The sequence below is a fragment of the Balaenoptera physalus genome (assembly GCF_965194825.1).
Source record: "Balaenoptera physalus genome assembly, chromosome: 4".
In the NCBI taxonomy this organism is placed as follows: domain Eukaryota; kingdom Metazoa; phylum Chordata; class Mammalia; order Artiodactyla; family Balaenopteridae; genus Balaenoptera; species Balaenoptera physalus.
The window spans coordinates 33041328-33065132 of NC_138891.1; the positions used below are offsets into that span (position 1 = coordinate 33041328).

Below are 23805 nucleotides of genomic sequence, written 5' to 3' on the forward strand. Positions count from 1 at the left end.
TTCTTCTATATTTTAAAAAAACAATCTTGAAAAGAAAATATACCCTAGACAAAGTAGGGGTGTGTGTGAATGTGTGTGTTATTTTTAGCTCTTGAAGCTAAAATATTCTGAGGGGGCATTGAGAATAGTACCAAACTGAGAGTGAGTTAATAGCAAGGCTTGGCACACAAAAGCTAGGATTTGGATCCTTGTTATTTTTGTTTTTGCTTATTATAGCTAAGCTAAACTCCTCTCATCTGATGGTTGGTATTGTGCTTTGCTGAACAAGTGAGAGTCATGAGATGATTAGTCCATAACAGGGGGCACCAGAAGATGATGACATTGATAATTTATTGTTTGGTTTTTAATGACGAGGGAGTAATTTTAACAATAGTATCTGTTATTGGTGGTGCTTTCTGAAAAACGATTATACTAGGAACAGAATGTTGACCTAGTATCTGTTCATCTTTTTGCAGTGGCTTATTACTGGAGCAATGCTTAACATGTGCATTTGAATTTCAGTTTTAAATAAGACACAATTAGAATAAGTGGTTTAGACCAAAACTTAGCAGTCATTAATTATCTCTGGGTACCGTTGTCAAGTAATTTTAGTAGCACTTAAAAAATAAAATCAAAACGCTCAATTTCTAATAGATGTTTAGTTTCTACTCTTACTTTTGTCAAGATAGGTTCCTTTAAAAATAAGAAGGGTGGAGAACCTACTGCCGAAATAATGAGAAAACAGCACCGTGTGGTAATGTTTCAGTACGATGATTTCTTCTGAAATGCTGTTTCACTGATCCTTGGGGAAATTTGGCTGTGAGCGTGCAATTACGACATTTTTATCCACAGAATGGGCTAAAGTTGGCATCACATCCTTCATGGTAGTCAAAGGCAACACATTGATTTAATTTGTGACCGTGTGGCGGATACTTTTGAATAATTTTAGTGATTTTTTTTTTTTAATGCTACATTTTCTGTTTCCTCCCCAGTTTCCTACCTTTTGTCGCTCACTACTCTTTCTGATTGAGTTCTGAGGCATCTTGTGTTGGTTGGGGAGAGTAGAATAACTGAAGGTCCAGATGGTTGTCCAAGAGGCGGCCACTCTTGTGTCCCCGGCAGGGGTGGGGGAGTGCAGGGCGGAACGCTGTCTGGGGCCAGCCTGCGGGGAAGGTCAGTCCTCTTACAGATTGACAGAAACAGAACACACCTTAATTAGGCATGTTTGAACCCTGACTTGGAGCCGGAAAAATGTACCTTAAGAGAGCTGCATTTGGGGGGATTTTGAATTCTTTTGGAGTAGAATTGTGATTTCTTTTTTAATTTATTTTTTAAAAATTAATTTTATTAAAGTATAGTTGATTTACAACGTTGTGTTAATTTCTGCTATACAGCAAAGTGACTCGGTTATACATACATATATACATTCTCTTTCATATTCTTTTCCATTATGGTTTATCACAGGAGATTGAATATAGTTCCCTGTGCTATATACAGTGGGACCTAATTGTTTATCTATTCTGTATATGTAATAGTTTGCATCCGCTAATCCTGAACTCCCAATACATCCCTCCTCCCCCCTCCTCCCCCTTGGCAACCACAAGTCTGTTCTCTATGTCTGGAATTGTGATTTCTTAAAGTGCTCACCTCCCCTGTTCTATTTCCTGCTTGTGCCTCTGATATTTTTTTATATGAGTGTGGGCATCTCTTCTCCTAGGTCAGGTGTCACAGAGGGACAAGGGAAGAGCTGGCCGCAAGGCATCCTTGCCAGCCGATGGGGCAGGCACATTACACTAGTTTGCATTACGTAAGGGCTTTGGGGTGGGTGTGCCTTTCTCAACAGTGCTTGCATACGTTTTCCAAAGCCATTTTTGTGTAATAGATGTTTATTTTATAAGTACATCCTTAAGATAATCAGAGAGGAAGAAAAATTTCTTACATTCATCGTATCTGGAAATGGATTTTTTTTTTTTTTTTTTAAATGCAGAGTGGACACAAATATCTACCAGGTATCTTCGAGAGCAGTTGGCCAAGATTTCCGACTTTTACCACCTGGCTTCCAGCGCGGGCGATGGCCCTGTCCCCGTGCCACCCGACGTGGAGCAGGCAATGAGGCAGTGGGAGTACAACGAAAAGCTGGCATTCCACATGTTCCAGGTAACCTTCCCACGAAACGCAAAGGCTGCTAGCATGCTTCTAAGGGGAGAGCAAATTCCTTACAGTTTAGTTTTGGGGGGAGCGTTAAATTATATCACTATATGAACTAATACATTCAAAGAAAGCCATCTGACATATCTCACAGGGCATATCTCTTTGCCCTGAGATGACAGCTTCCTATTATACATATTGATGGCCGGCTTTCAATGATGCCAGCTCTTTTAATGCCATTAATTGGTTTGTAATTGCGCTATTAAATGTAATCCTCCCAAGCCATTTACTTTGCAAAAACTGGAGGCATTAATTCAAAAAAATTTTTGTGCTGATGCCTCCTGTCTTATAGTAGATCTCCTTTAGAGCTCAGTTATTCCAATGAAAGGTCATCTTAATTTTGTTCAGCTGCAGTTTAAAATGCAGTTGAGAGGAGGGGTAAGGGCATTGAGGAACGACTGAACTCCCATCCTGACACGCTGATGTACATCATATTGACCAGAAGAGGGCGCTTGTGCTGTTATTTGCCTGGATTGATCTTTACTCCTGGCGTGGAGGAAGGACGAGTGCATTCAGCTGGAGTTGTGTTACCAGCATAGACGTTCACGACCTGCTATCTTGATCAAAGAGGAAGGGGGTAGAAAGGATGTGTGGTTTCTAAATTTCCCCCCTTAGAACTTTAATTACAATTTCCAGGTGGTAAGCAACATTTTCTAAGAGCTCAAAGTAGGAAACTTCCCCGGTCCTTTGGGAAGTAGCATTGTTAGTTTTAAATCAGTAAAAACAACTCTTAACCAGTTCTAGTTCCATTTAGCAGAATACTACTTCGGTGCCTGCTCTGAGCTTTTATGACTTTTTTTGAGCCGAGGATTTAGTCTGCATCTTTGAAAAAAGTGTCTCTCAGCATGCTTAGTATTTTTGGAAGGATTACTTTATGTATTAGGAGCACTGAGATCAGTATCTCTTTTTTGGAAGCAGTTAGGTAGGTCCTAAACGGATGAATCTAACTGGGACATTAATTTAAAAGTCATCATATTTTAATTCACCTTATTCTGAAACATGAAACTGTCTCTAGTATGTACATGTGCAGATGTGCATGAGCAGAGATAAGGGTACAGGTACATAACAAAAGCATCTTGAGGATGGACATTATGTAGTCGTTGGAAGTCATGCTTATGAAGATACTTTTTCTTTTGAACCTTGCATTCACCATCTCTTAATCCTTCATTCAAGGTTCCATTTTATTTATTTCTTTAACTTAAAGTTTACTTTATTGGTCTGAAAACTATAAATTGCCCTTTTTCTGTGGCTAACCTTTAAAATTTTTTTTGACTCTAAGCATTTAAAAAAATAGAAATTAGCAATAAGTGAACACTTTGCTATCATGTCAATGTGGTGTCACTGTAACGTTTTAAATATAGAAACTATAATTTAGCAGTATATTTTTACACAAATCATTGTTAACCATGGTAGTGGACCACTGGTGATATGTAGATATGTCAAAGTTGCTGGGAACAAAGTAGGACTTCATATTAACTACTAAGGTTGTTAACCAGAATGACCTTAAAAGTTTAAGTGGCTTTCCCAGAAAACGTAGCTTTTTGTTTCTATCTTGAAGATTCTTTTATGATGTGAATCATAATACAAGGTTATAATATGACATTAAATATGTGTGTGCATAGAATGCCATAAAGAATGTGTGTATTTATGTGTACCTACATAGGAAGACAATAGATGAAAATGTTAACATTGCTTGTGTTAAGAGGAACTACACCAACCCTGTGAAGCATTTTGGAAATTTATGGGTATGTTGTTTTTTAGTGTAGTTATGTCAGAATATTTATACATTATTTTATTATAAATTCCTTTTATTTCTTTATGTTACAGATAATTAGGCTATTATATTGACTTTTAAGGTTATATTTCGTAGGTAGGTTATGGTAGCTGAAATTCATTTTAGGATAGAGAAGGAGGCTACTAAGGGGCCTTGGATCTGATCGGATTTTCAACCTCTTTTTCTGAGACGATAGTACGACGGGTGTTTTTTTGTTCTTTGTAATCACTACCATTGGCCAAGTTTCCTCCTATGAGTATGAGTTCATAGTACCCTGAAATCTAGCCAGGTATTCGACATGCCCTGGGAGTCTGAAAGCTTCTGAAGTTTCTTTCTTGTAGGAATTAATTTTTATCAATTTAGAATGAAGCAGATATACAAAACCCAAAAAACAACAACAGCAAAAAACCCCTCCAATCAACCATACAGAATAGCACCAGTTCTTTGCTTTGTTTAAAATTTAAACTTTGATCAAGGAGACCATGTTTTACTACAACAACAAAAACAATAGTAAAATTACACTTAAGCATAAAGATAAGACTGCTCTTTTTTGAATTTTAGTTAGTTTTGTTTTAACATTATTAGTGTAATTTTTCTTTGTTCATTTAAGGAAGGAATGCTAGAAAAACACGAATATTTGACGTGGATCTTGGATGTGTTAGAAAAGATCAGACCAATGGATGATGATCTTCTTAAACTCTTATTACCACTAATGCTGCAGGTACAGTACATGTAACCATGAGCCAATTGATTTTATGGGCAAGGAACGAGTCTGATTAAGAATGATGAGGTAAGTGGAAGTGGAAGAGGAACAATTTTCTTTTTGAAATGGAAGGAGAAAAGGTCTTGATGCTCCAACACTTGAAGTGATAAGAGGCTTCTTGTAAGTTGTAGCAGTCATTTGCTTGGCCACGTGTCCCTTTCAAGTATGCTTACCCACATTGATTTCCCCCCTTCCCTGAGCCGAGCAAACAGCTCTTCAAATACTGTCTCCTTGTTCACACAGATTTCTGTGAAAACAAAACAAATCGTCTCTTTGTAAGGATACGGAGGATCTTCTACATTCTTTTGATATTCTTTGAGCCACTGGGGGTGGGAACTGCCTATTTTCATGATTGGCCTAAGATCTGTTAAAATTTAGGCTATCTGGATGAAATTTATTTAAAAAAAAAAATTTCTTGGAAAGGTAGTTCATGCATTTGACAATTCCAGCAATATGAAAGAGTATCTAGTTGAGAAGTCATTGTCTCTCTCTCACCCGGTACCCTCCCGGAGACCACACCGTACTAGTGCCCTGTGTCCTCCCGGAGACGTCCGTATCTGTGCCGTCCACGCTCGTAGCCGCTGGCCAAACGTGGCTCGTGAGCCCTTGAAACGTGACAGGTTCACATGGTGATGTGCTCTTGATTTAAAGTGCGCACCAGGCTTCAGACTTGGTATGGAAAAAGGAGTGTATAATATCTCACTAATACTTTCTGTGTTGAAATGATAGCATTTTAGATTTAGGTATATTGGGCTGAATAAAATACATCATTCTGTGATTTTTTTTTTTTTTTTAATGGCTACTAGAAAATTTAAAATCACGTATGTGGCTTGCATTCTATCTCTATTGGACAGCACCGGTCTATATAGTACTTTGGAAGGGTTTTGTTTGTTTGTTTGTTTTTAATGAAGACAAGCCTGTGTTACGCTAGCTGTCTCACCGAGTAGCCGAAGACGTGGCTGAAGTCTGGTGTCCTTGTGCTCCTCAGTATTCAGATGAGTTTGTCCAGTCGGCCTACCTTTCCCGCCGCCTTGCCTACTTCTGTGCCCGGCGTCTTGCGTTGCTGCTTAGCGATGGCCCCAACCTCCTCGCCGCCCACTCGCCCCACATGATGATAGGACCAAACAGCTCGGGCATCGGGGCCCCCAGTCCCGGCCCCCCCGGCCCCGGCATGAGCCCCGTGCAGCTGGCCTTCTCCGACTTTCTCTCCTGTGCACAGCACGGCCCCCTGGTTTATGGACTTAGTTGTATGTTGCAGGTAAGTCCTTGGCCCTTCCTGTTTTATGTTAACATTCAGTGCAGGAAACAACTTGAGTTGGGAGTCTTTAAGGTCCAGAAGGTTTACCAGGCTCTGTTCAGCTGCCAGGCATCACTGCTTGAACATCTGGTAGCGTGTCGGCAGCTGGGCTGATGCCGCCGGGAGTGAGATACAGCCTTGCCTAGCTCTAGGAGCTCACAGGTCCGTGTTCAGGTCGCATTTCTCGGGCTCCTCATGTGTCCTGCCCTTTACTAAGGGGCTTTGGGACAGGGCTGGCTACGGAGTCACGGTCTCTACTCTGGTAGAGTTTACTGTTTGGTCCGGAAACAGACGGGCTCATACAAGGGCAGTTTCCACGTTCTGTGACAAGGGACTGGTTGGTGGAGGGATGTTCAGGGGGCTGAGTTGAGAAGTGGAACTTCTAGGCCAACCTAGAATTCAGGGAGGTTTTCTGAAGGAAGTGATCCTGACCAGTGCTTATAATATGGGTTTAAAGTGTTCCTGGCAGAAGGACAGCGTGGGAGAAGGCCCAGAGGGTTGATCAGTCATCTTGTGTGCCGGTTGGTCTTAATAGAATACATAAAGTGTGAAATCTGTTGGGGCTCAGGGTGTAGAAGACCCCCTGTGTGACTTATGATTAGGATGTCATTGGAGGGTTTTATGTGGGGAGTGATATGGTCAGTTGTGTGGTTGGTTAGATTGTTTTGGCCACAGTAGAGGGAAGATCTGTGGGAGTGGGGAGGTAGGGGAGAGAGAGACAAGGCAAAAAATTAAGTTTGGACGAGTCTAAGTAAGTTCAGTTTTGGACTGTTTTATCCCTTGTGATCTCCAAGTGGTTATGTTCAAGAGGTGGTTACATGTCTGATTCTGAAGATGCAGGCAGACAGGGCCAGGTGTGTGGATTTGGGTCACTCAGGGCCACTTGGCTGGTCAAGACCCCGAGAGGGGACGATTACCTAAAGAGTTGGTAGTGAGGGACGACCTGTGGACCCGAGCGGCACAAGTGGTTAAGAGATAGCAGAGGGGAAGCTCACAGAGGTGACCAGGAAAGTCTGGCCAGACTGGAGAGAGAAGAACGGGGGGAGAGTATTGCTATAAACAAAGATGACGAGAATAATATTGTCGTAATTCAACTGTAATGATATTAATAGCGTTTATTATGTTCTAGGCACTGTTCTGAGTTGTAGCATAGATTGTGTCATTTAGTTCTCAGAACCGTCCTATGGGAAAGGAGCCAATATTATTCCCGTAACAGGAATAATGGAATGGTGGCATAGGTCACACAGCAAGTAAGCGGCGAAGCTGGAGATCACACCCAGTCTGGACCCAGAGTCCACACTCTTAACCACCATGCCAAACTGCCTCTCTAGGTACTGCAGAAAGTTGCCAGAAGGAGTTAGTAGTGGGTGGTGGCCAGTGGGTTGGGGATGTCTGATAAGAAGATGGCTGAGACTGTCGTTGACAACCTGGTGGTCACTGATGATCAGTGAATGGTGGGTAAGGAGCCACATTAAGGTGGGTTGAGGAACGAAGGAGAACGAGGAGAAAAAATGATCCGTCTTCTTTTGAGAATCGTGCCTATAAAGGGAAGAGATAGAGATTCCTGCTAGGTGAGTGGAGATTTTTTTAAAAATTTTGTTTTTTGATGGACAGACTTGAACGTATTCCTAAGCTAAGGATAAACTCGTAGAGAGCGAGTCTTAAGATTAGGAGCAGAGGGGTGGGTGTTTGATGGATCAGTGCCCTGGATATTGGCGGCTTCGGAATTAGGCACACAGGGAAGGGCTCCCTCGTGGACAGGAGACGAGAACCCCACGCGCTCACGGATGGGACGGAGGAGACCGGGGTGTGGGCCAGCGGAGACCGATGCACTGGTGGGGTTCAGGGACTGACATTATTCATATCTGCCATCTGGGTTCCACGAAGATGTCTCCTGGGCCTCAGATTCTAGTTTTTTAATAATTAATTTTGCATTTTAGAAAAGAAATACTGCATTCATTCTCTAGGCTGATGCAGTTGGTGGTTGAATGGCATTGATAGCATCATGGTGAAGACACCTTCTTTAGAATCATTACAGTCCTGATTTTAGCCTCTTCTCTGCCGCTTAGTAACTTTAACCTTGAGGCTCTGTTTTCCCATGTGTGGCTGGGGGATGGAGACAGTTCTTACACTGTCGTTTCCAGGACAGTGTTCAGCACAGAGTGAGTGCTTAATTAAATAGGAGCTATACTATTTAATCCACAGTTAGGAGGCAGCGGGATTAGCGTAGTGGTTCCAGGCCTGTGTGCTGAAATCACCTCGGCCCGGCTGCTCATCTACCTCGTGAGGTTGTTGTGATGTGTAAGTAAGATGGTCATAGAAAGTGCAAGCAAGGTTGAGTAAAAAATGTCTACAGGGGTCCAAGGTTGGAGTAGGCAAGCTACAAGCTGTAGGCCAAGTCCAGCCTATAAACTAAGAATAGATTTTACATTTCAGTGCATTATTGAATCAAAAAGGAAGAGTATGTGGCAGGGACTATAGGTAGCCTGAAAGGTTTAAAACATTTACTAACTGGCTTTTTATAGAAAAAGTGTGCCACCCCCCCATCCAGGTTTACTGCCTGCCCAGCATTTATGAGGCTACGTATCGCACCGTTATTTGAGAGATTTAACAAAAAAAAAATCTTTTTAGCTTTTACAACCTTAGAAATTACATATTCTAATTCCATTTCATTTTTTTAATTGCATGAAATAAATTGAAGTGACAATTTTAAAATGACGATTATTGCATTTTTTATTAAGTTTCCTAGGTTTTAGATGATAACACTCCTTAATTTCTCAGTAGGGGTATTTCCTCCTATTCAAAAGAATAATTCTATCTTAGTTTTTTGTCTCATTACTTGAAAAGTTGAGAATGGGGTAAGACATTCATATTTTAAACTCACTGGTTGGAAAGTGTAATTTGCTTATGACCCTTAAGCTGTTGTGATACTTTTCTCCTTCCTCTAAACGTCTGGATTTTCCTGCTTTATTTCCAGACTGTTACTCTCTGTTGCCCAAGTGCCTTGGTGTGGAACTACTCCACAAATGACAATAAGAGCGCGAACCCGGGCTCGCCCCTGGATCTGCTGCAGGTGGCCCCCTCCAGCCTCCCCATGCCGGGCGGGAACACGGCTTTCAACCAGCAGGTAGACTTGCTGTTACAGTGGTTTGTTGGGTGTTTTCATTCTTGGGAGGCATCACAGCACAGTGGGCTAAGCCTGGATTACAGCAAACTCAGGTTCTTGGGGGCCGTTCCCAGCTCTACCCCCATCTCTCCAGGTGACCTTGGGGAAGTCAGTAGCCTCTCTGAACTGCAGAAGTTTGTCACGTTGCTCCTTTTCTTCTCACCCTCTTGCTGGGCTGTTCTTGTGGACAGTTCTGCCCCCCAGACAGTAATTAACGGTGGTGGTTCTAACACATGACCACGACACCCAGAGTTAGTAGTCTGTATATTAGTATAGTCATACACTATAGAGTTAGGAGTCTGGATATTTAGTAACTATTATATGTTTTTATTAGTGCTGGGTTATTTGGTTCAAAGACTGAAGAAACTTGAACCACAGGACCGTGACAAATATTTAGAACAAGAGCTCTGTTTTTTTTGTTTTTTTTTTTTTAAAACCAAGCAGTTTTCTTAAATTAATAAAGTGTGGCTAGTTGCTTTCATACACAGAAGAATGGCCCAAAGATGATATTTTAGAACTTTTACCTTTCTGTCTGATGTCCTGAAAATATTTCACTTGTACAGATTTTTTTGGCAAGCATTTATTTTTGTGAGTATTTATTATTGAAAACTGGCATTGAATCAGCACTTGTAAGTTTTAAAAGGCACTTCTTGGGCAGCAGGCTGAATTTCCTACAATGCAATCGAGATTATAGCTCACTGGAGGATGTTCTGCTCGTGTGGAAAAACCTGACATGATTTAGACAGCCATTGTGGCTTTCCAAGCATAAGTTAATTAGAACTGATTATCTTTCAGGTTCGGGCAAGGATTTATGAGGTAGAACAGCAGATAAAACAAAGAGGCCGTGCAGTGGAAGTTCGGTGGTCTTTTGACAAGTGCCAAGAGTCAACAGCAGGTACAGAACAAAACAGAAGAAGGAGTGCTTTGGAACGCTGGACTTTGTGCCGTGTTTCTGATTCTTGTAAATCAGTCCTCCTTTTGAATAAGGATGCTTTTGGACTTAGCCCCCTAGTGCATTTTGAGGACGTTCTTCAGTCTATGCCCTTTAGATCCTGGCTGTCTAGAATGTCAGGTTTGATTTTGTTGGCAATTCTTTTATGCTGAGAATGATAATGTCTTAAAATTCCCTTTGTCCCACATAATGATGACTTTGTACTATGCTATTCTGGCTTTGTTTGGCCCTTCTTAACTGCATGCTTAATTTCTGCACCTAGGGGTGACCATTAGTCGGGTTTTGCACACGTTGGAGGTGTTGGATCGACACTGTTTTGACCGAACTGATTCCAGCAATTCAATGGAGACACTTTATCATAAGATTTTCTGGGCAAACCAAAACAAAGATAACCAAGAGGTAGAGTTAATATTTCTTTTCTTCTTTTCACCTTTTATTTTCTTAGCATATTTTCTTCTTTTTTATTCACTAAATTCTGGCAAAGCCTTTTCTGTGAAGTGTAATATCTTATGAAGGCGTCTACACCCTGAAATCATTCTATTGTTGGACTACAGTAACCCACCATTATTAAAATGAACTGTCCGCTGGGCTGGTCTAGCTAATAAGTATGTTGGTTGAAAAGATTTTTCTTAGCCCTTTGATCATCACTCCCCATCATTTTAGTTTTAGCAGAATATCCTTCATCTAGTGATTGGACTTTATATAATGGTTTGGTTTTAATTTAAGGGGAATGTGTTCTAATATTTAGCGTGTCAGAGAGCAGTGAATGAACCCTTGTGGTCCCGGTCTTTGAAAAATCTGTAGACAATGTATTTAGACAGGATTCTCCAGAGAAACAGAACCAATAGGGGGAAAAATTATATATATATATATATATATATATATATATATATATATATATATATATATATATATATATATATATATACTATATGAAAACAAGGGAGAAGTTTATTTATTTTAAGGAATTGGCTCATGTGATTGTAGGGGTTGGCAAGTCTGAAATGTGCAGGGTAGACCAGTAGGCTGGAGACCCAGGGAACCTTTTCTTTCTTTTTTTTTTTTTTTTTTTTTCCCTCTTAAGGCCTTCAACTGATTGGATAAGGCCCACCCACATTATGGAGGATAATCTGCTTTACTCAGAGTTTACTGATTTAAATGTTATTCACGTTTTATAAAAAAATACCTTCACAGTACCATCTAGACTGGAGTTTGACCAGAAAACTGGGAACCATAGCCTAGCCAAGTTGACACATAAAATTAAGCATCACAGACAATTTTTATTTTATGCTTTCCTAGCAGTGTCTCATTATTGAACTGCTCTATTAAGACAGAATTTTCAATAATGTTTTCTCAACCTTATTTTGGGAGAAATAAAAATTTTCTCTTCCTTTTACAATGGAAAGCATGTATGGTATATCCAAGTTGTGGAGGCATGAGGAATGCAGAGGTAAGTTTTAACACATGGTACCCATCTTGAAGGAACACTTAATTTAACTTAATTGTTTGAAGTATAGTTGATTTACAATATTAGATTCAGGTGTACAGTATAGTGATTCAGTATTTTTATACATTATACTCTATTTAAAGTTATTACAAAATAATGGCTATATTTCCCTGTGCTGTATGAAGGAACACTGTATAGTTAACTGATTATAAATATCTTTGATTTTCATACTCGCCTTTGAGAACGCATAGGTGGAAAGAAGAGATAAAACAACAACCAAAAACCTTTCCTTATCCTACCTTCATGTGAACCTGATGTGAATTTGTTCCAGGCTCTTCTTCTTTTTAAAATAATTTCTAAGTCAGCACCTTGCATCTCAAAGATAAGGTTCAAGACCGTTGATGCCAAGTAGGAGGTCAGGATGTTGAGAGTGAGGTACAGACCGAGTGTGTTTTCTAACTCCTTGTGAGTGAGTCTCAGTAGAGATGCCTCAGGATCTCTGTAGGGCACACTGATGATAAGTTTACCTAATTCTCTGCTTACTGACGCAGGTTAGAGTGTTGCTGTGTCCTTCTGGGACAGAGACCTTTAAGTCTCTCTATTTGTAATATAGACTTTTTCCTAGATAAAAGGCCTCAACAGTACTAAGGTTTTTTTTAATACATAGAGGTGAGCTATCTGGAGGGACAGCAGGGATACCTGAAATTCAAGGTGTCCTTTTGCATCGCTGAGCTCTCTGCCCTAGTGCTGAGTCAAGACGGCATGGTTCCCTGGTGGGAGTTTTACCAAAATCCCTAATCCTGTTTGCTTATTCTAGATTTGTGCTACGTGGCTTTCCATTCAGTATAGCGTGAGATGTGGTGGGCTGCTGTGTACGGGACATCGAGAGGGTGGGGCCCAGGTGACCGGGAAAGGGGCTGTCCTTTCTGAACAGGGCAGCCTACCTTGGCTTCTGCTTGGTTTTGTAGACCCACTGTTGCCTGATCATCCCGTGTTTCGGGAGAACCTGGATGTGGCGATCTGTATGTAAACTCTCCCAATCTTAAACCACTCTGCTGGTCGAGCCGTATGTCTGTGGGCCGTGTTTGCTCAGCTGCCTGTCACTTTCCAGCTCCTGCTGCGTGTTTTATGCAACACTGACTCAGGTAGCTTCCTGTTCAGTGTCTTAGAACCACTTCTGCTGTGCGTGCTAGAGGCGGAGGAACCCGATACCCACGTGAGGGGCTTACTGTGGGCGCCGTGAGGACCTCCTGATTCCAAGCCCTGCCTGAGTCTGTCACGTGTGACCCACAGGCAGGGGTTGCGTTGCTGACCTCACCTCTGAGCAGCAGGGTCGGGCGGTGCCCCCTTCAACTTCCAGAGCCCCCAGACCGCTTCCTTCCGCTTGGCTTCTCCCCTCGTTTGTGTCGGGCGTGGGGGGAGAAGCAGCTGCAGCTGCGTCTTGGGGTGCCCTGAGGACATGGACAGAAGGGAGAGTCAAAAGGAGGCCTTTTCCCTTGTCTCTGTGGTGCCCGAGGAAGCAGACTTTCTCCTGAGTAATGACAAGGCCAAACCAGCTGCACTGGCCGAAGCTGGTCGGAACAGCGGCAGATGTGCATTTCCTCTTCCCCTGCTGTTAAATCCAGACCTATGGATTTATTGTTTGTATTTATTTTATGCCTAGGCTATTCGCCAAGTGCTCCCTGGACAGGTGTGATGAGTTCACATGGGTGTTTTTGAATGGAGAGTCCAGAACAGGCCTCCTTTCAGCTCTGGTCCGGGCCAGCTCCGCATCAGTGTGGCTGCAGGACTCTAGCCGCAAGGCAGAAGCTCCGTGTCTTTTCTGTCATGGGCTGTGCTCGTTCCGTGTCTCTTCCTGTGAGCCGAGGGCTCCCCAGGCCCAGGGCACTTCTCCTCCTGCTCAGCGGCACGCCACCCGCCTCCAGCACCGCGCCGAGGCCCAGCAAGCCCTCGGGAGGTGTTTAATTGGTTTTTTTGGTGCTCATAAAAAGGCTGCTGGGACCATGAAGAGGAAGCAGCAACCCCTCTGAAAGATTTGGCCGGGAAGGCTCGCGGTGAGGGCAGTGGTGAGATCTAGTCAGTATGTCGCTTTTACCGGTGGCTCAGGTTCAGACGCATGAGAGGTACGTGCAGGTGCCGGTGGGAGGGCGGCTGACAGGGGAGCTCTCCGCTGGCGAGTCAGCAGGTTAGTGAGTGTATTTGGTGCCATCACGGACAATTCACTTAGCTTGACGAGTCTCAGTTTCTTCATTTGTAAAATGGGCCTTCTGTCTGCTGATGATGGGAAAATGGCACACAACCATATGGATGAAACATTTCAATATTTATAGCTTGTAGACGGGTAGTCAGTAAACACTAGCTGCTGTCCTTCCTGACTGATGGATTTAGGGGGACCGTGAAAGAGAGATGGAAGGAATATGATCCCTTGGGACTTCCGTGGAGAAAGAGAGAGACAGAGACAGAGAGAGAGAGACAGAGAGAGAGACAGAGACAGAGAGAGAGAGACAGAGAGAGAGAGAGAGAGAGAGAGAGAGACAGAGACAGACAGACAGACACACACACACACAACTCCACCCGTTGCACAGTCTGCTAATCCATAAAGCACAGCCTGGATCTATCAGGCTTTTTACGTTCTCGGATTTTCACAGAGGCTCTGCCCTCAGTGGGGAAGCAGTTGGACGGGATTGGCTCACCCTGGTGAGGTGGCCGAGTACCATGTTGTCAGAGAGGTCATGCTCGTTTCAATGCTTAGGGTTTTGTTGTTTTTTTTAATGTTGTTTAAGAAAAAGTCACTTTTTAAAACCGGGACTCAAGATAGGAGGGTCAGATGAGGCAAAAGTCAAGCGAACTAGGAAAACACAGACCTATGGCTTCCCGTTAAGGTGCCGTGTGCTGAAGTGTTACAGCAGTTATTGTTAGTGCTGATCATGGCCCAGCCAGAGCTTACTGTGCCTCAGAAGTTACCCATTTTCCTGCTGGACACCCAAAGGAAGCCTTGCTCATCTTTTACAGTTACTGTTGTCTTCCTTCTTAAACCACATCTATTAGTACAAGGGCAGTTATATTAATATAGCTGCGGGAGAAAGTGGTGTGTCCAGACACACTAGACTTTGCTGTTATTGAGGAGGGCCAGTAATGAATCCGTTTAGATGGGGCTGGGCCTCTCGGTTTGGATGTGTGTTTTTTTTCCTTCTTCAGCCTTTTCTTGAGTACTTCTTTGCCGCCAGGCCCTGTTGTAAGAAATTTTCCATGGCTGATGAGACACATGTTAAAAAAAAATTTTTTTTTTATTCTTCTATTTTACAGATGAGGAAATCAAGGCTTAGAGAGGTTGAGTAAATAGCCTAAGCTCATACCCGACTCTTTGGTGGGCAAATAGGGATTGGAGTCCTAAATGGTTCCAGAACCACATTCTTGACTAGTACATTCTATTTCTTGTGCTGCTGCTTTAAAAAGTCATTTTATTTTAGGTACCTGTAGCTGAACAAACAAGTGTCAGATGTAATTTTGGAAAAAGGAGGGAAGAACCTTTATAGTTGCCGTGAACAGTTTCCACATTGATATGGGCATACTGATTTGCAGTAATAACCTCTAACTGATTTTTAAAAGCGTGGCAATTTTAATGTAGTATTTACCTTAGAAAATCTTCAAGTTGAGAAATCTGGCCTTTGTAGGATATCACAACCTTGAGGCCAGTTCAGACCTGGATTTGGATCCTGGCTTTGTTGTAGAGTAGCTGGATGGGGCCCCAGACTGGTTACTTACCACCCTCAGTGTCATTCTCTCTGTACGATGACCTTACTAATAGAATCAGCTTCATATGGTGGCATATGGTAAACGCCTAGTAAATGCCAATTGTTCTGTTCTTGGCTGGGCAACTTTGGATGTCAAGTGATCTGAACCTAACACCATGTTTCAGAAATTTATGTTTCCCTTATTCTCATCTGTATATTTCTTTCATTCGTCGCAAGAGGAAAGCAGTAAAGTTTATTGTACCATGCAGTGATGACTTTTGGAAATTAAGTCTAGTGTTTTAATTATTTTCAGTTTGAGAGACATGGCACTTTTCATGGACTTGGAGAGATTTACTTCGTGATTCTAATTCATCTCATAAATGACTGCTGTTATCATGCAGTTATGTATTTCTCAAAACTATTTTCTTTATTCGTATTATTATTATTTAAATGTTTATGATTTAACTGAGGGATAGCAAATTAATTTTTTGGCAGAGGGCAAATTAATGACAGTTGATTTAAATACTCAGAAATTGTTTTAATTTTCTTATCTTCCTCCTGCCTTCTCAGAACTTGGAGTTGTACTATTTTTAACTGCTGCATTAAAGAGAAAAAAAAAGGGAAGTCTTTTTTGCTTTCATGGTGTATGTTTTGCTTCTCAGATGTCACAAGACCTAAAGACTAGCAACAGTGATTCTAAGGTTGTGAGACCAGGAAACTGCCCTTTCCCTCATCAAAAATCAGCTGTCTCAAATATCTTTTGGAAATGGACACATGGAAACATTCACATGTATAAAGATTTTTAAAAAATGAATGCATACTTATATTTAAATAATAAATCTTCTGAGTGTGTGGTTAATAATCTTATTAGGCTTATTGCCTTATATGGTGATTCTGACTGTTAGAAATACTGTTCCTGACTGTGTACAACAGACTTAACGCTCTATTAGCAGTTCAGACCAATTTTTACCTTATGCACTTCTTGAAATTCATCCAGATCTCCATAATGTGCTTCAGTTTGCAAACCATGTGACTTGCTAATATCGCTGCTCTATGTATTATCCCATATTATTTATTGGTGCTGTAATATGAATAATGTTTTTGTCCAGATATGACCATTTTGTTTAAGAGTGATTAATTACATTTGTAAACATGTCCTTTTAGTCTCAGATTAAAAAGCTATTGAAGAGCTTTATTCAGTATCTGATCTCAAGTCCTTTTTGTTTGCTGTTGCTTACAGTAATGAGTCATTGATTTTTTCCCCCATCCCTTTTATGGTACTGTTTTATAATGTATATTAAGAAATTTCTTATTTTAAATTAGCAAACAACCTCACCAAGTACCTTCTAAATTTCTGAAGGAAACCTGCTTCTCAGGTGTAGTTGCCAATTATTTTTCCTTCTTTGTTTGTTAAAGAATAGACCTGTGGTTACTTTCTAGAGATCATTAGGTTATTGAGTGATTGAATAAGAAATGAATTAGACTTAATCTATTTAAATAGTTTGTGCCCGCCCTCTCCTAGGAAAGAAAAATGTAACACATCCCCCTCATGATGAGAATCTTTCTTTGCATTTGGAGTATCTTTATTATAGATGTAGGTGGCACCATTAATGATGATGATTTGCAACGGAGTTAATAATGATTTTAGTATTTTGCCACTATGGGTGGCTCCCACGTTCATGAGGCCAGGTGACAGTGCTGGTAATTGAAAGATCTTACTGATTTTTGAATTTTGGGTCCGTCCATCCTCTCTCACTTGTTTTCATTATAGAAATTATTTCTTCTTGTGATTTCTTTTTTTTTTTTAACATCTTTATTGGAGTATAATTGGTTTACAATGGTGTGTTAGTTTCTGCTTTATAACGAAGTGAATCAGCTATACATATACATATATATATATATACATATATATATGTATATATATGCTGCCGAAGTGAACACTCTTCTTGTGATTTCTATACACATAGTACATGAATACATTTTTGATATCAAGAAGTCCCTTTCAGCGCACAACTTGGTCTCCCTGTCCCACCCTTCTGCCCAGAAGGGGGGGCATTTTGGCATGCGTCCCCGCGGTGGAGGCAGATAGCTTAGATTTGACTCTTAGGTCTGTGACCTCGTATCTTTGAGACATTTAACAAGTTATTTCACCTTTGGCCTCAGTTTGCTCAGCAATCATAGGATTGTTGTGAAAGCATTAGAGCAGGGCAGACCGTATAACAAACACTCGTTATATACACAAGCAGTAACCACCGTGCATTTTGGTCCATATCCTTTGTGTACTTTCTTGGGCATTTATGTACTTGTATGTGAACACTTAACAACTACGTTGGGGGATATAAATGGGATTGCTTCCTACAAAATATTCTGCAGGTTTTTTTTGTTTTTGTTTTTGTTTTTTTCATGACTGCTTAGTATTTTCATCACTTTTTAGTTGTCTGTTTTCTTCTAGTCATGATGTTTTTCAATTCTTTGGGTTGCTGGGAGGAGAATTTTAGGCACACTGTAGTAATCTTGCCATATCCGTTCAAGTATTTATGTTTCTTTCCATTGGCTCAGTCTTTCAGAATGATGCTAAATAATGGTTTTGTGGCCAGCATCCTTGACTCATTAAGTTAGGAATGGGAACGTTTCTAGTGTTTTATACTTAATCAGCTGTTAGATTAAATCAGTTATTTTTCCTTTTTTTAAATGATAAGTTTATTTATTTATTTATTTATTTATTTATTTATTTATCTATCTATCTATCTTTGGCTGCGTTGGGTCTTCGTTGCTGTGTGCGGGCTTTCTCTAGTTGCGGCGAGCGGGGGCTACTCTTCGTTGCGGTGCGCAGGCTTCTCATTGTGGTGGCTTCTCTTGTTGCGGAGCACGGGCTCTAGGTGTGTGGGCTTCAGTAGTTGTGACACGCGGGGTCAGTAGTTGTGGCTCACAGGCTCTAGAGCGCAGGTTCAGTAGTTGTGGCACACGGGCTTAGTTGCTCCGCGGCATGTGGGATCTTCCCAGACCAGGGCTCAAACCCGTGTCCCCTGCTTTGGCAGGTGGACTCTTAACCACTGCGCCACCAGGGAAGTCCCCTGTTTTTCCATATTAAGTAAGTGCATGTGTGTGTCAGGGGAGGGGAACAAATCGTAAATCCCATCCCCCCTCCCCCCTACCATCCACCTTGTTTTTACCTTTGGTTTCATGTAACATTGTATTATTGCTTTTACTCTTCGATTAATGATACCTATTGAATCTACTATGTGCCAGGTACTGTGGTAGATACTGAAAAGAAAAGCATGGAAAAGACAGATCCCTGCCTTGTACAAGCATCTGATCTAGCAAGTGTCAGAGGAGGAATGAAATCTTTGGTAATTCACTCCCGTGGTTTCATTTTCTGCATGTCAATTAGGTTAGAGGTCTGGCTCATCCCTAGAGAGGTACAAGTCAGGGCCAGAGCAGCGGGGAGCAGTGGTTGGTTGGAGTGGGCTGGGAGGCAGGCTTCCTGGGGTGCATGTGAGCCCCTTGGGAGGTTTCCATGCAATCATGATGCTCCTTGTGCTGCCGCTGATCTTGATTCACCCATCATGGGAACAACAGAAAAAATTAGGTGTCCCGGTCCTGCTACTTTGGACCTCTGTGTCCTGGGCCATCTTACTTAAATTCTGAACCTCAGTTTTCTCACCTGTAAAATGGGAATCGCAGCACCTCCTTAAAGTTTGTTGTTGAGATTAGAGATGATGTATGTAAAACATCCAGTATCTGCTCAGTAAATATTTTCAGTTATTACTACTGCTATCACTGTGGTTGAAAATTTACAATAATAATAATATTATTATTGCCATGATTACATTTTAATTTCTGTCAGGGCTAGACACCACATTCTTTCTTTTTTTAAAATTTATTTATTTATGGTTGCGTTGGGTCTTCGTTGCCGCGTGCGGGCTTTCTCTAGTTGCGGCTAGCGGGGGCTACTCTTCGTTGCGGTGCGCGGGCTTCTCATTGTGGTGGCTTCTCTTGTTGCAGAGCACAGGTGCTAGGCGCGCAGGCTTCAGTAGTTGCGGCACGAGGGCTCAGTAGTTGTGGCTCGCGGGCTCTAGAGCGCAGGCTCAGTAGTTGTGGCGCACGGGCTTAGTTGCTCCACGGCATGTGGGATCTTCCCGGACCAGGGCTCGAACCCGTGTCCCCTGCATCGGCAGGCAGATCCTTAACCACTGCACCACCAGGGAAGCCCGACCCCACATTCCTGACCCCCTAGTTTGGTGCTTTTTCTCTGATGTTAACTTTAGGTGTCATGGCTCTCTGTCTCTCTCCTCTTCTTATGTATCCCATTTGCCTGTGTGTAGTTAGAGGCTAGGGGGGGGGTGCATGCTGTGTATTTTCAACAACTTCTTACTGTCTGTCAAAGTACCAGTATGAAAAGCTGTCCATGAAGACTCCAACTCTGGCTGGTAGAGTTTGGGAAGATGAAGTCCTTGTCTTTAGTAGCTGAGAGGTGTGTTTCCCTTTCCTAATGGACATTTAAAGCCAGTAGCCGTGAAGCTATGTTGTGAAAGATGCATGTTACGTGGGAGTAAATATCATTGCACGAGGGAGCAGAGTACTTTGATGCGCTGAGCACCCAGAGTAGAGGCGGAAGAGCAAAGAGAAGCTCGGGGCCGTCGTGTACCCGGGGGAGGGTCAAGATCACCTCCCACGTTCTCTGCACACAGTGTAGCTCTACTTGTTTAGTTCATTTCCCGAGATTTATCTTGTGGCAAGAGTTCCATTGATTAGTTGAGTGATCTTGGGCAAGTTATTTTCACACCTCTATGCCTTGGTTTCCTTATTTGTAAAAAGAGGTAATCATAATAACTAGCTCATAGGTAGTGAGGATTGAAAGAAATAATTCTGGAAACACATCGTAGTGTCTGACTGTAAACTGAGTAAGCGCTCAATAGTAAATGTTCATTCTCTTTGTTACTAGCGCCTGAAAATTTGCCATCGTTATCTTTGTTAGTGATTCTGAGAGTGATTAAGCCCATACCAAGTTATTTTTTATTTTAAATTTCCATCAGAGGCGACTGAAAGGTTTACATTTAAGGTCAAGTATTGATACTTTCCATTTTTTGTTTTGTCTGCTCTGGCCAGTTAAAAGTGCTAAGACTTTAGTAATGACTAGAACAAGCAATGTATATTGCAGAAAACCTGTTCTGAAAGTCGATATTTGATCAGAATAGAAACAGACAATTTCATTTGGTCAGGGCTAGTCTCTTTATCATCCAAAACATTTTACAAGACTGAGCAGAGAGCAGTGCATGTAATGAGTACCTGATAGAGTGATTTTTTTTTTTTCTTGTGTTCAAAGAATTGCCTAAAGTCTTCACTGCCCATCAAAGGCCCAACTCCAGAATGTCGCATTGAAGCTGAGAGGATGGGGCACTACAATTAGTAACCCCCTCCTTGAACCACTTGGGGCAGGAGGAGGAGTAGTACCCCCAGAAGAAGTAAGGGTGCTGTTCCCGGAAGAAGGGAAGAATGGTGGGCGGACAGAGAGCAGACCTTGTCTGAGGTCTGAGAACTTCTCTTCTTGGGAGGATTTGAGCTTTGCTGGTAATCGTGCACCTCTGACTTCCCCTCTCCTGTGTTCCGTTACAAGCCTGTCTTATCTGCCTCTCCTATTTATGCATCTTTAATTAGACAGTGAAATATTGCTCCTTGCCTGCAGAAAAATAGAAATGAAAACAAAACCACCATCACAAAAATTTCCATGGTTCCACTCCTGAAGACAGATTCTCTGGCCTGTGAATCACCTGTGTGGATCTTTCTCTCCCTGTAAGGTCACCTGGTTTTCTCTGATTTGATCCTTTAGGTGACTCTTTAAAATTTCAGAGGGAAACTTTGTCAGTTTGGGGAGCTGGGAGGGGGGCAGTATCTTGGTGTCATGCTTCACTGATGCCTAGAGGACTCATAGCATTTTACTTTAAGATAATTTCCTTGAGCTATAGTCTCAGAGATTGCATTCTTGAAGCAAATAATGGGAACATTTTAAAGACTCTTGTTATATGGTAGACATTTCATCCAAAAGGGAAATATCAACTTTTATTCCTATAAAGTAACACATGAGACTGTTTATATCTAATGCCTAGAAGAAGGCCTGGTGGCAATACATATTTATTGATGAATTAATAAGTAAATGTATTAATGAGGCTACTACCTGGTTCGTGGTACTCTTCTTCTGTGAGTTACCATTAAACTTTTTTCCCTAGATTTTTAATATTATATTGTAGCCTTCCTATATTTGCCATTTAAACAGCAGTCTTCTGCCCCTATAATTCCTTGAACCTCAACACTACTTTTTGTGTGTTTGTTTAAAACTTCTTCGAATTAATTTCCTATTGCTGCTGTAACAAGTTATCAGAAATTTAGTGGCTTAAAACAGCACAGATTTATTCTCTTATGATTCTGGAGGTTATGATCTTTGGGCTCTAATCAAAGGGTCAGTTGGGCTGCGTTCCTTCTGCAGGCTCTAGGGGAGAATTTGTTTCCTTGCATTTCCAGCTTCTAGAGATCACCTGCATTCCTTAGCTTGTGTCCCCTTGCTCCACATTCAAAGTCATCAGCGTGGCATCTGCAAATCTCTCCCTGCCTCTGACTCCTGTTTCCGTCGTCGCATGTCTTCCCCTGACTCTCCTGCCTTCCCTTTCCCTTACAAGCTCCCCTGTGATTACATTGGACCCACCCAAATAATGCAGGGTAATCGCCTCTTCTCAAGACCCTTGTCTCAATCACAACTACTGCGCAGTCCCCTTTTGTCATTTACAGTAACATATTCACAGGTCCTGAGATGAAGATGTGCACATCTTTGGGGTGGGGGAGGGAGATTATTCTGCCTACCATATACCTATTTCTCCTTTTGTTCATCCCAGTTTTTGTTTGTTTGTTTGTTAGTTTAATTCCATGTTTTTCTCCCGTATCTCTCTCTCTCTCTCTCTTTTTTTTTTTTTTTTTTTTTTTCTGGCTGCTTGTGGGATCTTAGTTCCCCAACCAGAATTTGAACCCAAGCCCCGGAAGTGAAAGCACTGAGTCCTAACCACTGGACCGCCAGGGAATTCCCTGTGCATCTCAGTTTTGAAATTTAACTCATTCCTCAAATTTTTCTTGAAAGCCACCTTCTAAAAGAAGCATCTAATAATTCCCTTCAGTCCTCTCTCTCTGCTCCTGTTAAATGTTGTTGGCTTTCTGTGATAATTTTCGTTTTCTTTTTTTATGCGTCCAAATTATTTACATACATGTATGTCTGTCCCACTTAATTGCCATCTCGTGGAAGGCAGGGGCCTATATTTAGTTCATATCTTGAGCTGCTAAATTACCTCAAATTTTTGCCTTGAAGTTATTTTGTTTTAAAATAATATTTATTAAATTCCACTCTACAGTTATTGGTTGCCTTAAAGAAAGGGAGTTTAATATTTTTAGACATCTGTTTACAGGATGAAAACGCGTTTCAACTTCCATATTTGAAGTCATGATGTCCTTTTGACAGTTATTTGAATTAATTTGTAAGATAGCATCTGGCAGACAAATGGAAGCCATCCTCTAATAATTTTCTAAAAATTATCTAGAGCAGAGCAGTGGCAAGGCTCTGGGTGGTGGGTATGAGGCATCTTTGCGTGGTTGTCTGTCTGTATGCCTCTTGAACGTGCCTGATGGGGTGTACCCTGGAGCTGGTGTTTAGAGTGAAGTAAGCAGGGGCCCCTCCTCATTTTTGATAATTAGTGGAATCTAGAAAAGACCTCTTGGTAAAACCACTTAAAATATGAACCAAAATTTTGTAGTAAATAGGGGGGAAAGGGATGTTTGAATGGGAAGTTACCTCAGAGAGCAATGCTAAATTTTAAAAATTTATGTTATAACAATTTTTCAAGAGTAAAGAAGAATGAAACGCCTCATGACTCAAGTATATAAATATGTAATTATTTATATTGCAGAGATAGCTTGCCTTGAAGTTGGTATAATATCACCTGATTTTCCAGTATGATCTTCTGAGAAGTTAGTCATAAAACTTCTTTTGTAATAGCTTACTGCTTCTTTTAAAATCAGCACTGAGCCTGCCAATTCTTCCCTCCCCACCACACCAGTATCCTCAGGAAAGAGTGGCCTCATTTGGCAGGCTGTTTGATATTCAGAAAGGAGTGGGCTTTGCACTTTTGGAATCTGGCCAGGATTGGAAAATACTTATTGATTGAAAATAGATTTTGAAATGTATAACTGTTTATGGGCATAATTAAAATTTTATGTTTTATAACTCAGTCTTTTAGCAGCGTTTCCCCCTGATGTTCTTAATTCACTTAATTCCTGATAATTACATATTGAGGCCACAAATGCAGTGGGTAGACTGCAGGCCCGTGTGTCTTCAAGTTCGTATCTCAGATGTCTGTAAGCCGGCACATCTCATTGCCTATGAGATGTGGAAGGTGCCGGGGCCTTGACTTAAGTCACTTTCCTCCCCACACCTTCAGAACAGCTT

General features: G+C 41.5%; 1 protein-coding gene across 3 annotated transcripts in view; it reads left to right on the forward strand.

Moving 5' to 3' along the window:
* The window catches only part of MED12L (mediator complex subunit 12L), a 318558-nt gene that overhangs the window by 61550 nt on the left and 233203 nt on the right, over positions 1-23805 (forward strand). Inside the window, exons 7-12 of one of the 3 annotated variants that reach the window (XM_082459512.1) lie at positions 1967-2136; positions 4572-4682; positions 5713-5982; positions 8999-9148; positions 9983-10082; positions 10402-10538. In XM_082459512.1, the coding sequence (XP_082315638.1) occupies positions 1967-2136; positions 4572-4682; positions 5713-5982; positions 8999-9148; positions 9983-10082; positions 10402-10538 (938 nt within the window). The other 2 variants (XM_082459513.1, XM_082459514.1) reach the window with 2 other exon arrangements.